The 14866-nt window shown below is 41.0% G+C and overlaps 2 protein-coding genes across 2 annotated transcripts; one reads left to right on the top strand and one right to left on the bottom strand.

Moving 5' to 3' along the window:
• Window positions 1–8465: 8465 nt before the first annotated feature.
• Window positions 8466–9740, bottom strand: LACBIDRAFT_318200 (uncharacterized protein; the record flags this gene model as incomplete). Its single annotated transcript, XM_001879243.1, has 5 exons — window positions 8466–8717; window positions 8770–8935; window positions 8988–9350; window positions 9405–9627; window positions 9683–9740. 5 exons carry the CDS (start codon window positions 9738–9740, stop codon window positions 8466–8468), a joined length of 1062 nt encoding a protein of 353 aa, XP_001879278.1.
• Window positions 9741–10106: 366 nt separating this feature from the next.
• LACBIDRAFT_325784 (uncharacterized protein) lies at window positions 10107–13988 on the top strand (the record flags this gene model as incomplete). The annotated part of the gene is made up of 9 exons (XM_001879497.1): window positions 10107–10608; window positions 10740–11062; window positions 11243–11329; window positions 11382–11478; window positions 11713–11796; window positions 11868–11975; window positions 12310–13154; window positions 13181–13599; window positions 13649–13988. 9 exons carry the CDS (start codon window positions 10107–10109, stop codon window positions 13986–13988), a joined length of 2805 nt encoding a protein of 934 aa, XP_001879532.1.
• Window positions 13989–14866: the final 878 nt, after the last annotated feature.

Raw genomic sequence — 14866 nt, 5'->3', positions numbered from 1 at the left:
GTGCCCCATGTGGAGCACAAAAGAATTGCACCCCCTGTGGAGCACAAAGAATTGTGCCTCTCATGGAGCTTGAAATAATTGCACCTCTAGAGCACAAAATGATTGTGCCCCCATAGAGTGCAAGTAATTGCACCCTGGAGCACAAAATAATTGCGCCCCCTGTGCAGTGCAAAAGAATTGCACCTCTCATGGAGTGCAAAACATTGAGAGCACAAGTAATTGTGCCCTGGAGTGCAAAAGAATTGCGCCCTCTGTGCAGCGCAAAAGAATTGCGCCTCTCATGGAGCTTGAAATAATTGCACCTCTAGAGCGCAAAAGAATTGCGCCCCCTATGAGTGCAAAAGTAATTGCACATCTCATGGAGTGCAAAAGAATTAGGAGCACAAGTAATTGTGCCCTGGAGTGCAAAAGAATTGCACCCCCTGTGCAGCGCAAAAGAATTGCGCCTGTCATGGAGCTTGAAATAATTGCACCTCTAGAGCGCAAAAGAATTGCGCCCCCATAGAGTGCAAGTAATTGCGCCCTGGAGTGCAAATAATTGCACCCTGGAGCACAAAATAATTGCACCTCCTGTGCAGTGCAAAAGAATTCCACATCTCATGGAGTGTAAAAGAATTAGAGTGCAAGTAATTGCACCCTGGAGTGCAAAAGAATTGCGCCTCTCATGGAGCTTGAAATAATTGTGCCCTGGAGTGCAAATAATTGCACCCTGGAGCACAAAATAATTGCACCCCCTGTGCAGTGCAAAAGAATTGCACATCTCATGGAGTGCAAAAGAATTGCGCCTCTCATGGAGCTTGAAATAATTGCACCTCTAGAGTGTAAAATAATTGTGCCCCCATAGAGCACAAGTAATTGCGTCCCCTGTGCAGCGCAAAAGAATTGCGCCTCTCATGGAGTGCAAAAGAATTGTGCCTCTTGTGGAGCTCAAAATAATTGCACCTGTAGAGTGCAAAATAATAATGGCATTGGTGCAAAGTGTGGGTTATTTCCAATAGGAGCCCCCATTATTGGCGTGAAACTGTGAATCATTTTCAATAGGAGCACTGCGCCCATTATTGGCAGGTGCACACCTGTTCGGCCCAGCCATCACTATGGATGATTTGTTGAGATGTCGGCCGAGTCCGCTGGCCCCATATGGTATGAAGCATTGTCAGGTTCGGTTGGTCCATTTGGTAAGGGCTAGGGTCACTGTCATATGTGCTTCGTCTTTGTGGTCAAAATTGCTGATATCCTGATTTGGACTTTTATGCGCGTGGTGTCACAGCCTTACCCCATGCTTTAGCGGCGGGTGAGCCCGCCCGGTCCCCGACTCTTTTTTTATTTTTTATTTAGTGGGCGATAATCATGCTTCGAGTTTGTGTTTGATAGATAGCTACGACAATGTTATTCTGTATGAACGTCGACACTCTTCGTATGGCAAACAATAGGTCCGATGTACAATCATAACAACAATAAACCTTCTCGCAGACCAGACTTCCACGAGGACGACAGTTAAGATATGTCATGTTTAGCTATGCGACTGCCAGATTATCGGTTTGGCTATGCGAATGCCAGATCCGATACATTACTTGACGGCTGACTGCCGACGTCGGTAGAGAATAACGTCGGAGTTTGAAAAAAAAAGGTTTCGACTCTGCCATTGTTGTCTTCGTCAACACTGTCTCACTGATTCGCACCCATTTGCTTTGCGTGCTGGCTGCAAAACACATCGACTACTCAAACTCGTGCCGTAACACGTTAAAATTTGTGCCCCAGCACGTTAAAATTTGTGCTCTAGCACACTAAACTTTGTGCATTACCACATACTTGAATTATGATGTTGTTAGTCAAGGAACCATGCAAGTGTACTCGAATGGATGATGAAGATGTCACCGATGCGAATATTAACTTTCCTACCACTCATCCATATGAAGTTCTGTACAATCCTCAATCATATGCTGCATTATTTCAATCACAAGCTCAGATAACGCAATGGATGTCGTCTTTATTTCAACATGAATTTTCTTTGAGTGGTAAAAAGTGCGAGATTGAATCGACAAGCTTAAATAATGGTTTCTTGATACTTAATTTAACTGAAAATAAACACCAATGGTTGTCTAGCGATACAGTTGCAAGTGCTTCATTTCATCCGCGTATGTATCTGTCGAAATTTCAACAAGATGACATTGACTTAAATAACAATAACAAAGAGAAATATAAAAATCCACTATGGTTCTCATTCACTGAAGATCACTACATATGTTCACTTCAACTTCTGCCTATAGCAACATTGTCAAAGTTCTTACAAAAGTATCATTTCAAATACAGCCATGTAACAAAAAAGGAAGCCTGTGTTACAATTGTTAACGAATTTCTCAAAGTTGTAGCCAGTGTTAGTAATGTCTCAGATGAAAATCTCTGTAAAAGATTGCATATATCTGTTGGGATTGCTGACAGGAAAAAAATGATGTTTGAGTTCTTCAAACAATCATTTGGTAATGAAATACTTCTATCATTAATGACACCACCAAATCAAGATGAATTTCAATGTTATTGCCCTTATAAATATAACTTAAAGAGCTATGTTTGCCATACTGAAGAAGAATTCTATATCTGTTTGAAAGACATTGATTATGGAGATATTAAGAAAGTTTTCAACACTATGCACCCTTGCAGAAAATATGATAAATCTTTAGCTTACTTCAATGGTAACATATATAATACACTGTGGCAAAGTCTCCAAAATAGGTGTTATAACATCCAATTTATGAATCAAAGTGATATCTATTCTACTTTAGACTGCTACCAAATTTCATATCTTGAAACTCAATCAGGACTTGACCTTGTATATAAGATTTTAAAACATGAGTATAGCTTGAATATTCTTGAACAGCTATCATTGTCAATTCCTGGAAAGCAATTACAAAAGAAACGAAAGAAAGAGAGATTATTAAAAAAGGAATCAAGAATGAATGAGGATCTTGCTTTCAATAAAAGCTTAAAATCGACTTGGCCTCCAAATATCCCTGATGATGTCATACAACATTGTACAAATAGTTACATGCAACAAACAAATTTACGCCAACCTGATACATGTTGTTGCTGTTCACGAAAACGGTTTGATGTTGACATGAGTGTTGTAAAATTGAGTGAAAACTGTGATTTTCAGAAAGATTTGCATTTAGATTTACTAGCTGTAACAAAAGAAGAATTTCGGAGTTATTTTCAATGGCCTATTGAAAGTTTAGTTGGACTTATGCTAGATTCAAATGGTTTCACTTTTGATGTTACTGGAAACATTGAAAGTATCATATTTTGCCATGAATGTATTTCTGATCTAAAAAAAAATAAGCTTCCAAAGTTTTCTTTAGCAAATAATCTATTTCGAGGTGTACTACCTGAACCATTTAAAGATTTGACATGGGTTGAAGAAATGACTTGTGCCATTTATAGAAGTACTGCATATGTAACCCGATTGTATGATTCAAGTCAAACTAATCAGCCAAGAGTATTTCGTGGAAATACATGTGCACATGATGTCAATGTATTTTCAACAGCATGTAAACTACCTCTAACACCTGATGACATTACAGGTTTAATATCAGTAGTGTTCATTGGTCCTGGAAAATACTCAAAAGAATGTTTGAAGCAGATTTTTCATGTGCGAAAATATAAAATATGGGCATTTCTTCTGTGGTTAAAAGAGCACAACTACTTATACAAAGATATAATTTTATCACAAGAAAACTTAAATGCTTATCCAGATAGTGATGCTATTCCTGGTATTGAGAATAGAGTAATATATGAAAAAGATATTGATGTTGCAAAACTTCTTGCAGAAGAAACTGCAGGTATTGATGATCATCCTGCATTGCAAGTATTACAAAACAGTGATGAAAATGACATAACAGTATTTTTAGAGAAAATGGGTGTCTCAGATCCTGAACAAGTAAAGATTCAAGGTAGAACTTTTACTGCAAATGCTTTAAGAAACATTATTCAGGATCCATCTGACCGTCCTGATCTTATTATACATAGAGGTCTTCAACCAATTTGTGAATATAATAATCCTATTTTGTTTCCAGGAATGTATCCAACACTATTTCCCCTTGGATATGGAGGATTTGAGGATCCTAATCGGCCTAGAAAAATCAGTTTTCAACTTCAAGCAAATTACTTTCTTGACATATCTGACCGATCCTTCCGATATCATCAATCTTTCATTTTCATTGCATTAAATATTATTCAACGACATACTGCACAACTTCACACATCACTTACTGTCGCCAACCCAAATTTTGAACATATTGCACAAGAATTAGCAACAGTTTCTCCTCATGTGATTGCTAGAGTTGCTAATTTACTTGAGAAGGAAGAAAATGTAGCACTACTAGATAATGATGATGACAAAAAGGTTTTAACAGTCCTCAAAGAAATCAAAACTATTGCCGCAAAAATACCTGGATCTGAAGCTATAAAGCTTCAAAATCGTAATGAAATTATTAGCTACATGGGCTATTTTGGCTTACCTTTCTTTTTTTTTACTGCCAATCCAGAACCCAATCACAGTCCATTATTTCAAGTCATTTATGGAGACACTTCTGTCAATCTAGATGAACATTACCCAAAAATGGTGTCCTCTACAGTTCGTGGATTGCGCATTGCAAAAGATCCTGTTGCAGCAGCAGATTTCTTTCAAATTTGTATTGATGAGATGATTGAACATTTGTTTGGATGGGACTTCAAAACTAGAAAAAGTAAAAAGAATGGTGGAATATTAGGGCATATGGAGGCATTTTATGGTGGAGTCGAAAATACAGAACGTGGAAGACTTCATGCTCACTTTGAAATATGGATGGCAGGTGCTTTAAACCCAACTGAAATTCATGAATGCTTGAAGTCAGAAAAAGAATATGATACACATCTTTTTGAATATCTTGAAAATATAATTAAACATGATCTTCCACAAACAGGTGTGATCGTTGAAGATGACTATGAGCCAAGAATATGTCGTCCTCCAGATTTCAGTCATATTACTGACAATGAAGATAGAAAAAGTTTGTTTAATACTGAAGTAGAAAAATGTGGTGAAAAAATGCAAAGACATCATTGCCGGGAGGTTTGTCATAAATATAGAACTCATTCTACAACTTGTCGTTTTGAATTCCCTCATGATATCATTCCACATTCTTATTTTGACTCTGACACTAATTCCATCTTTCTTAAATGTTTAGATCCAATGATTAATTATTATAATCCATACATCTTAATTTATTGTCATCATAATCATGACTTACGCTGCATCCTATCAGGAAAGGCTGCAAAAGCAGGTATGTTTTATATAACTGATTATATTACAAAAATGGAAATGAAAACTTATCAATTACTATCTCTTTTATCACGTGCTGTTCTTCGTGCAAAAGAGGTAGCATCGTCAAGTACGAAAGAGAGTGCTAAAACTTTACTGCATAAGTGCTTGTCACAGTTTATAAAACAGCAACAAATTCATGCCCAACAAGCAGCAAGATACATACGTGGCTTGACTGATACAATTAAATCTCATAAAACACTTCCGATGCTTTCATCTCTTGTCATTGACTTTGTTTGTACAGCATTTCCTGACAATACAGCAAAGTCTAAGTACTACAATACTTCTTTAGACAATAAAGATGGCGACAGTGACGATAACAATGGTGACAGTGATACTTGCAAAAGTAACTCTGAAAATGTCAATGATAATGATGTTATAGAGCCTGTTAGACTTCAACTTCATACTGATAATGCAGGAAAATTTATCAAAGCCAATCAAATTGATCACTATATTTATAGAGATAGAAAGCTAAAAGATGTTTCGTTTTATGACTTTATTTGGAGATTTAAAGTTACAAAGAAAAGAGATATTGCTGTCAAAGATTCTGAAAGTATGCGACTTGGCACTTACCCACGATATGAATTACAGTATCCTCATCCACAATGTCAAACTCATGTTCTTGTTGAACATACAAAAAATGTTGGCAGGGATAATACTAATCTTTGCATACCTAGAGTCATAGGAATGTCCATTCCACGATATGACTCGCTGTCCTATCACTTATTTATGTTGGCTCATTTCAAGCCTTTTTCAAAAGAATGTCCATTGTGGAACCAAAATATAGGTGTTACTGAAGCCTTTAAACAGTTTCATTTCAGTGCTGCAGCTCAAGAAATAATGCATAATTGGGAAGCAATCCATGAATGTGAAGATGAAAGGGATGCTGAAAGGCTACGAAAACGCGCTGCATATCTACAAGAATCTTCTACATTAACTAATTCTTTAGCCAATGATAATAGCTCAGTCAGTTTGCATGATGTAGCTTTATGTGACACAAGAAATCTCAAAAAGGATATTGAGATCAATACAACATTATTCAAACTTGCAAGTTCAAATTGGTTCCAACCACCTGAAGAAAATATTACATGTCCAACTTCAACATCATCACTTCCAGACATTACTCACAATAAAATTATGCAGTGGACATGTGAGATGAAACATCAAGAGGATGTCATACAAGCAAATCGACAAAATCTGCAACATCCCGAAATGCAATGTGCAACAGCACCTTCTACAAGTGATATACAACATTTTTCTTCCAATAATAATAGTAGTGAAAAGACGCCTCTCTTTACGGAATGTGGAAATGCTATAAAACAAGAAACTGCAACAACTCTCTTAGATAGAATTATAAAAGAAACAGCCTTAAATAGAAAACAGGCTCTTGCATTCCGCATTATAGCAGGAACATTTATAAGACGTGTTGAAGAAAATAGTGATAATTGTATAAGAAGTCCTGCTTTCAAAAACTATCTGAGAATGTTAATGACAGGTCCTGGGGGAACAGGAAAAACATATGTTATCAAAGCTGTTCAAAAAGTGTTACAACATTATGGTGCTAGTCATAAGATGAAATCTTTTGCACCAACTGCTTCAGCAGCAATTTTGGTAGATGGTTCCACAATTCATAAAGGGTTTTCTATACAAGTCAGAAAACACACTAAAAATGAAAGACTTGACCAAGATGAGAATTATACAGTATTTATTAATGTCAATGATAGGAAAAAATTGAGAGAAGATCTGAAAGATGTTGAAATCATCATTATAGATGAAGTGTCTCTTCTTGGACAGCAATTATTAGCTGAAATTGATCATGCATTACGTTATGCCAAAAATAACAATGAGTACTTTGGTGGAGTAATAGTCATCTTTACTGGTGATTTCTTTCAATTTCCACCTGTGTATCAAACACCATTATATACACCTATAAATCAATATGACCGACCAAGTGATTATGAGTTATTGCGCAGGCTTGGACGTTTGGCATGGAAATCATTAACAGATGTTATCTGTCTTGATGAGCAGCAAAGAATGAAAGAAGATCCTGAATATGGCATTGCAGTTGAACATCTTCGCAAAAGAAAATGTACACAAGCTGATGTAGATTTATTTAATACACGTGTTATCAAATCGGCGGAACACCCTGAAGGTGTAGACATGAGCAAACCACCATACAATGATGCAGTTGCTATTGTATCTACTAACCTCTTGAGAGAACGAATCAACATGAAAAAAGCAGTTGCCAATTGTCAAAATACAGAAAAGTTGACAGTATGTGCTGCTGATGATATCATTGAAGGTTATAGCCTTAGTGAGAGTGCTCACAGCCATCTGTTACGAATGGACATTTCACATTTCACAAATGATGGTGCATTGCCTGGCTTCCTTCCATTATATGAAGGGATGCCTGTAATTTTACGTTATAAAAATATATCTACAGATCTCGGCATTGTTAATGGAGCTCAGGGAGTACTGAGAAAACTTGTAACTTACCGCAATTCAGCTAATATGACATGTATGAAAGCTGCTATTATTGAACTTCCAAACAGCAAAGTTCAACTGTCAGAGTTACCTCCACAATTCTGTGTTTTGGAACCAACGACATGGTCAGCCACTCTTACAATAAACATTGATCCCGAAAACGAACACTCAAACCCTGAAAAACATAAATTACATCGCAACCAAGCAGGTTTTCAGCCAGGATTTGCAGTCACAGGTCAGAGTGCACAAGGAAAGACATTACCAGTAGTACTATCATTCTTACACCATGGTAAATTCTCTGCATATGTTTCAGCATCGAGAACAAGAACGAGATATGGACTTGTGATTATTCAACCTGTCACTCTTGATGACCTCAATCAGCCATTACCTCATGATCTTCTCTTAGAAGACCAGCGACAACAAGTGATGGAACATAATACACTCGTTACATATAAATTTATTGATGGTGATATCATACAGATACCTGAGCCTGAATATGAAAGAAAACACAGTATCCATGTAGGTAAACCTACTTTTTTGAGCAAAAGTGAGAACCGAATGAAACGGAAGGCAGACGATGTAAAAATGAACGATAGAAATGAGAAAAGAAGAAAGATGTGAAGCAAGATACTTAGGTTAACATAGCTGAATTTTCACCAACATCACCTTGTTCCTTCTGCCCTACTTCATCCGACTCTTTGTCCCAAACTTCATCCAAGTCTTTGCCTCTTCCAACTTCCAAAAATTGATCAACATAATCGCTAAGTTTGACTGATGACCCAACACGAAGTTTCTTTGGTGCAGAAACATCCTTTGATTTCTCAAGACGAGCTGCTTCAGCCCGACGAGCTTCATCATCCTGGCAGTCGCGATCATATAAAAGCTAGTATAACTCTGTCATAACTCGAAGTAATCTTAGATAATAATAGACATACCTTTGCACCAAACTTATCTATAATGACAACTGCATCAAGTTTCGTTACGAAAGCTTCCTTGGTTTGAACCTTTCCAAGCGTGATGGAGCGCAATGTGAACGACAACTCGACCAAATCACCTGGACGAATATAGCAAGGATTGTCGATATTGTTAGGAAATTGAATTCTGCCACAACCACATGTCAGTCGAACAACGTCAACAATAAATAAGAGCTTACCCTGTGTCTGGGTCGGCATCGCCAAGTTCACTAAGTTCGACATGATTATCTTCAGTGTACGCAAACTTCCCACTCCCAACACAACTCTGTAAAATATGCTGAGGATCTTGCGAATGTCGAAGAGAATAACCATCAGTTGCAAACGCTTCGACGTCCTCAATAGACGTCAAGAATCGTGCCTCTGCAGTGAATGCTGGTGTGTCCAAGACTTTAGTAGAACGAAAAGGCTGCATAGCACCGATGGGATGGCTCTGGTCAAGCAAGCGATAGATTCGTCGCAACACCGACAGAGCCGAATTAAAGGCAGGATTTCCCAATCCAACGATAGTAATGTTTTGCCTCGTGATGCGTAAATTGACATGTCTAACACCGACATCAATGTACGTTACTTCCTCTACAGCTGTAAGAATCACTCACCGATTGATTGGACCAAAAAATGACGATACAACAAAGCCTGAGATATTTAATACAACTTCTGGCTGCCCAGCTTCTTTTTTCCAGACGACATAACTATATCGCCCTTTTTTTTTGACACAGAACTGATCCCGAATCAATTCGTCATCGTCGTATTCACTGAGTTGAACATATCGGTGCTCTTCCGACCATGCACGAGCATCAGTAAGGGTGTTCAACTTTGTATCTAGAAAAAATATCACTCAACGACACAACAAAACATAGAATATATAACAACTTACTGCACTCCCAAGATTTAGACAACACTTCGATCTTTAAACCTGCAGTTAGACCAGCCATGAAAGATTGAAATCAGACCAAGCGTCGGCCAAGAAGCCAGTACGTCATGAATCAACAAGTGATGTCATTGCTCGCATGACTGCCATTCCGTCAAAAGTCTCAAGGCATTTCTTGACTACTACAACCATGCCTTCGCACTCTGAAAAGTATATTTTGTTACTCTTCTCAAACTGATTCCTCACATAACACCTAGAAAACGAAAAGACGACGAATCAGTAAAACTGTCTGATGCACCTCCAGGCAAGCGACCAAAAACAAGCGACGAGACTCTTCGTGAAAAGCAAGCATCGTTTCTATAACATGGAAATATCTCTGACTATCATCTCCAGAACTCTGGAAAATCTTCAAGTTTTAAAAGGCGTTCCAATGAAATGCCAACTGACAAGTTCTGCACCCAACCTCTCCCACATCCGTCTCGCCAACTTCAATGCGTGTTTCAATTCTGATGTGGTCAAACGATTGCGAGTTCTTGAAGACACTCCAGGCACAAAAGGAATTATCGAGAACCTCGCTTTGGTTGATCCCAGCGACTTTCAGATGAAGAATAAGTTCTTCTGTCACCGCGATGATTCCAGCACCACGCCCACTTGTTTCTTCTTGCTCGGCAAAGTGACAAACAGCTCTCTCCTTAGTGGCGATGTTTCTCGCAACATATCTGTTTGTTTCTCCAATCGCTCCTTTCCCCGCGCTATGGCAGTCGTCGGCGACGTGCTTGCAGAAAAAGCTGTATTCCTTCCATCTTTTCACCAGGGAGTCAGCATCACCACTGCAAAACGACCTCTGAAAGAGACGAGTACGAGTCCTGCAACCATACGAGGTCTCACATCTTCCTCCCAACGCTCTGCAGATTATAATTTGCCAGATCCTGGTAAGTCTTTCACAACCACACTTTCGTACGCAATCTCACCACCATCGAAGCTCTTCTACCATGGGATTCAAAAGGTGTATCTGCTATTTCCATTTCCTCCATGATGAAAAACTGATAAAGATATCCAACAGTTCCTGTCTACAATGGAACTCGCCCTTTTCGGCTCGGACAATACAAAGAACTTTCGCAAATTGTAGGCGACGAAATCTCGCCTAATTCCGCCGTCGCCGTCATTTTCACTCTCAGTACATACCCATACGACAAACTCAAAAGTCACATCAAACATCAAGCTGTCAATACGTCGCTTACTTTCAACATTCAAAGTATCATCTGGCTTGCATTCCCATCATCGGAAGCAACAATTGATCCATCTCTTCCACCTGCCGAACCATTTGGAGTCACTTCAGATTATCTTCTTGATGACTCCCCCCCAGTTCAACAGCCAGCAATCAATGTGAACGATAATGAAGATCTTATTTAAATGATATATATCTTAACTACAACCCAATGACTACCAGTTTCGTACCAAGCCTCCCTCACTGTTCTGTACCACCTACAAGACACATCCTGCAAGCGATATGCCGCACCGGTCGCTGCAAGAATCTTCACTGACTGAAAGACTGACATCCAAAAGCCCCAGGAGGGAACCCGTGTGCACAACATCAACGTCGCAGAACGAGTTTGCGGGCGGCGGTACCATGGTCGTTCAGAGATGACGAAGGTACATCGAATCCTTTGACATATCTCGCCGCACATACTCTTCCACCCCACAGCATCAGCGGAAAGCATTCCAAAAATGCGGTGACCAGTTGGTGTACCAATTGCTGGAAATCGATAGATTGCGCGGACGTATGGCTCTAAACAATCCAAGTAAGCACTTCTTCCTGCTGAGAGTCTTCCAACACTTGACGAACGCCTTTATCCAAGCAGCAGTCAACGCCATCCAACATCCGTATACAGTCCGCCCCTAAAGACGGTGTTTAGCGGGCGGCTGTGCGCCGCGTTGAGGCGTAGAAGATCCATAGCGACATAGACGAATACGACAGCGCCGTCTGTCCATTTCGCAGACAATTCGTGTCGCATCATTTTAGCCAGCGTAAACAGGATTTGCGGCATACGATACGTTCCCTGGGCGACATGGTAGAGTCGACAGCGCATCAGCGGAACAAGGACAGCTAGCTAGCGCGGGTAAGTTAGTATTCTTTCCTTCGCCATTCTGAACATTAACATACTTGCGCATAGTCGATGTACCCCCCTAGAGCGGATGGCGATACAACCATTCAACGTCAAAATGGACACCTACGATCTCAACAACAGTAGTGCCGACGTCGTCAATGCCAATTTCGGGAATATGTTGAATGGCTGCGGTGCATTCCCACAAACAGAAACATATCGCACACACGCAGAGGCTCAGCCTAACTAAAGCGTCTGGCGTGCGCGGCCAATGCAAATATCAATCGTTCCAACCGACGACGCCGCTACGACAGAATTTTATCTTATTGTACTCTAACCAAAAACATCAAAGACAAATTCAAAAAACAAAAAAAAGAAACATACCCCGCGAGCACAACGACCGCTAGCCAGGAAGCTTGGAAGATGAGCAAGAAGCAACAACCAGAAAGAGGCGCCACCAGAAGCGGGCAGACTTTGCATGCGTGTAGAGGCCCAGCCTAACTAAAGTGTCTGGCACGTCATACGAAGAACCAACTGCCCTGGTGGTAGAGAGTAAAGAACTGCTGCCAGCTAGGGTCACAGTCACAGGAAGACAACTTCAACACGATCACATGACACTTCATCACAACACTTGCCAACGTCTACTCGACTTTAGCGGCAACCTCTACGCGATGAAGAAACACGACATCAAAGCATCCGTTCAACACCTACTTGCATTTATCGCTTCCGACAAGAAAGCTCTGTCCTTGTTGAAAAAAGCTACCGACGACGATAGCCGCCTTTCTTTCGTCGCATACATCCTGCCCACCGTCCAAAAGTCGTCTTCATACCCCAAACAGGAGCTGATAAAGCAGGATTGGTTGCGAGAGATCAGTAGGGAATGCAACATCAGAAAACCCACTGTTCCTTCATGCGTCTTCGAAGCCTGCAAAATGCGGAAGAAGAAAACGAATGGTCACAAATTGACGAAGAGGCGTTTGAGTCAAAGTCTCAGGTTCACAGCCCATGCCCGCAAGATCAATGCCGCGAGATTCGCCAGTGTCGTCGAAACGTGTGTCAGAAGGTACAGCGCTACCGACGCTTATCCACCTCTGAAGCACTGGGTGTACGAGACAGAGGCGATTCAAAAGCGATGGGAGGAACATCTCTCGTCAGGTGACCGACACGACCCCCGCAACCCTTACCTTCCACTGATGAAAGTCGATCCGGCTCTCCTCGACCACGATATACCCATCGACGATAGCCGCCTTTTTCGGGATTCGGATGGAGAGGAAGTTTGCTATGTCTTCCGCGAATTTTGCCCAAGCAAACCAGTACTCGCGTCGGTGAACGACATCGTCGAAGAATCTATTGATATCCGTCGAAATTGCCGAGTAAGCTTTAGCATGTCAATCTCAAGGCAAGCTTTCCTGACGAACGATATCAGATGGACGATCCTAGTGATCTCGTCCAAATTGGTTTCTCTGCGGGTTCTCGCAACGCTCCCAAGATCCACTGGGTCAGAAACATAACACGCCGCAATCTCCCAGATCAGGTCATCGCCGACTTGAACTATCGTTCCAGCTCTGCTCTCGCATTGTTCTGGAACTTATGCAAGGACGTTCTTCCCAAACCAATCATCAACGACTTCAATGCTTTCTTCGAAAAAGACGGCATCCTCCGAATGAACCCTGCGGAGGGAGCAGCAAAGGATTTCGCCAAGGACAAACACCATGCTGTCACAGGCGACTATACCATTCGAATTGGTGACGAAAGCTTTCTTTTCAAGAACGTTGAGCTCGCCCCTCCCTGTGGAGTGTTTGGTCGAAACTATGCAAGGTCCGCACTTACTTTTGCAAGATACATTCTGATCTTCACCATTTCTTAGAGCCATGCACTTCGAAAACCAGCCTCACAAATACGCAATAGCCTGGACGGTCAGAAGAGACCATCCTCCCGATGCAGGAGGCCATTTCTACATTGGCACTTACAAGATTCGCATCCAGGCTGCAGCCAACACTCTCGTCATTTGGAAACCAACCGACATCCACGGAACGAGCTTGCAAGATCTAGATCCAAACGATGAAAATCCCGCCTTCATTCAAACGGGCCTCGCCATTGTAACTCCCAAGCGGCTTCGCAAACTATGGAGAGCTTACAAAATGAAGGCTATTACGTACGACGACGTCATACTTGCCTTGACTGCTAACAGCAACCACGAGGATTGACTTACTTTGTACATACAAAGATAACACCCTATATACATTGTCCTTCGAAATCTCTGTCGTAGCTATCAAACACGAACTTGAAGCATGATTATCGCCCACTAAAAGCCCGCTTTGGCTACGCGAGTGCCACATGCGATTTGCCTACATCGTTTCCAATCTACATAGAATGCTACGCGAAGGCACTCGGACAGATCAAGGACAGACCAGAACCTTCGCTCAAACTCTACTTCCAATCTCAGACACATCTCTTGACTTTTTTGACTCCGAACGAAGATCATGGATTCGTCCGGAAAACTCAGGTAACATTTTGAGATCCGACAACACAGTATTCCCATAAGTAGACACTTTTCAAGATCCGATAGAATTTTCTAGCAATCGCAATTGGAGCTATTCAAATTCAATTCAGTAGAGAGTCGTTCGCGTTATATGCGCGTGGTGTCACAGCCTTACCCCATGGACGAACGGCAATGGCTGCTGGGCACTGCATACAATACAGGAACAGAGTGCCTTTAGTCTGTTATCAATTCAATTTTTTCTACTGCCTGTCCGCAACTCAATTCGTTTCACGCTTCGTTAGCGCTTCACTCCTTGACGAAACAAAGAGATGGTTCGAAACCTCTACTCGCATTTGCCGATTTGTTCCAGGTGGCAAGGAACGCGCTGAGAAGGTGCGTCTCTGCATGCGAATTTCGCATTGTATTTGTTCGCGGAAACTGTTGCTCACCTTTTCCCGGTTCTGATCACTCAAGATTTCGGATACTTACATGCACCTCCTTTCACGCTACGGAGACAAACACTAATTTTTCGGGTGCTACCGGCCTTTCATGCTCTGACGTGCTTTGGTTTCTATTCTCCTCGATGTTCTGTTTTCTGTTTTC

The sequence above is a fragment of the Laccaria bicolor genome, genomic scaffold (genome assembly GCF_000143565.1).
Source record: "Laccaria bicolor S238N-H82 LACBIscaffold_8 genomic scaffold, whole genome shotgun sequence".
In the NCBI taxonomy this organism is placed as follows: domain Eukaryota; kingdom Fungi; phylum Basidiomycota; class Agaricomycetes; order Agaricales; family Hydnangiaceae; genus Laccaria; species Laccaria bicolor.
The sequence above is the reverse complement of the archived record's forward strand: the minus strand, read 5'-3'. Positions and strand labels throughout refer to the sequence as shown.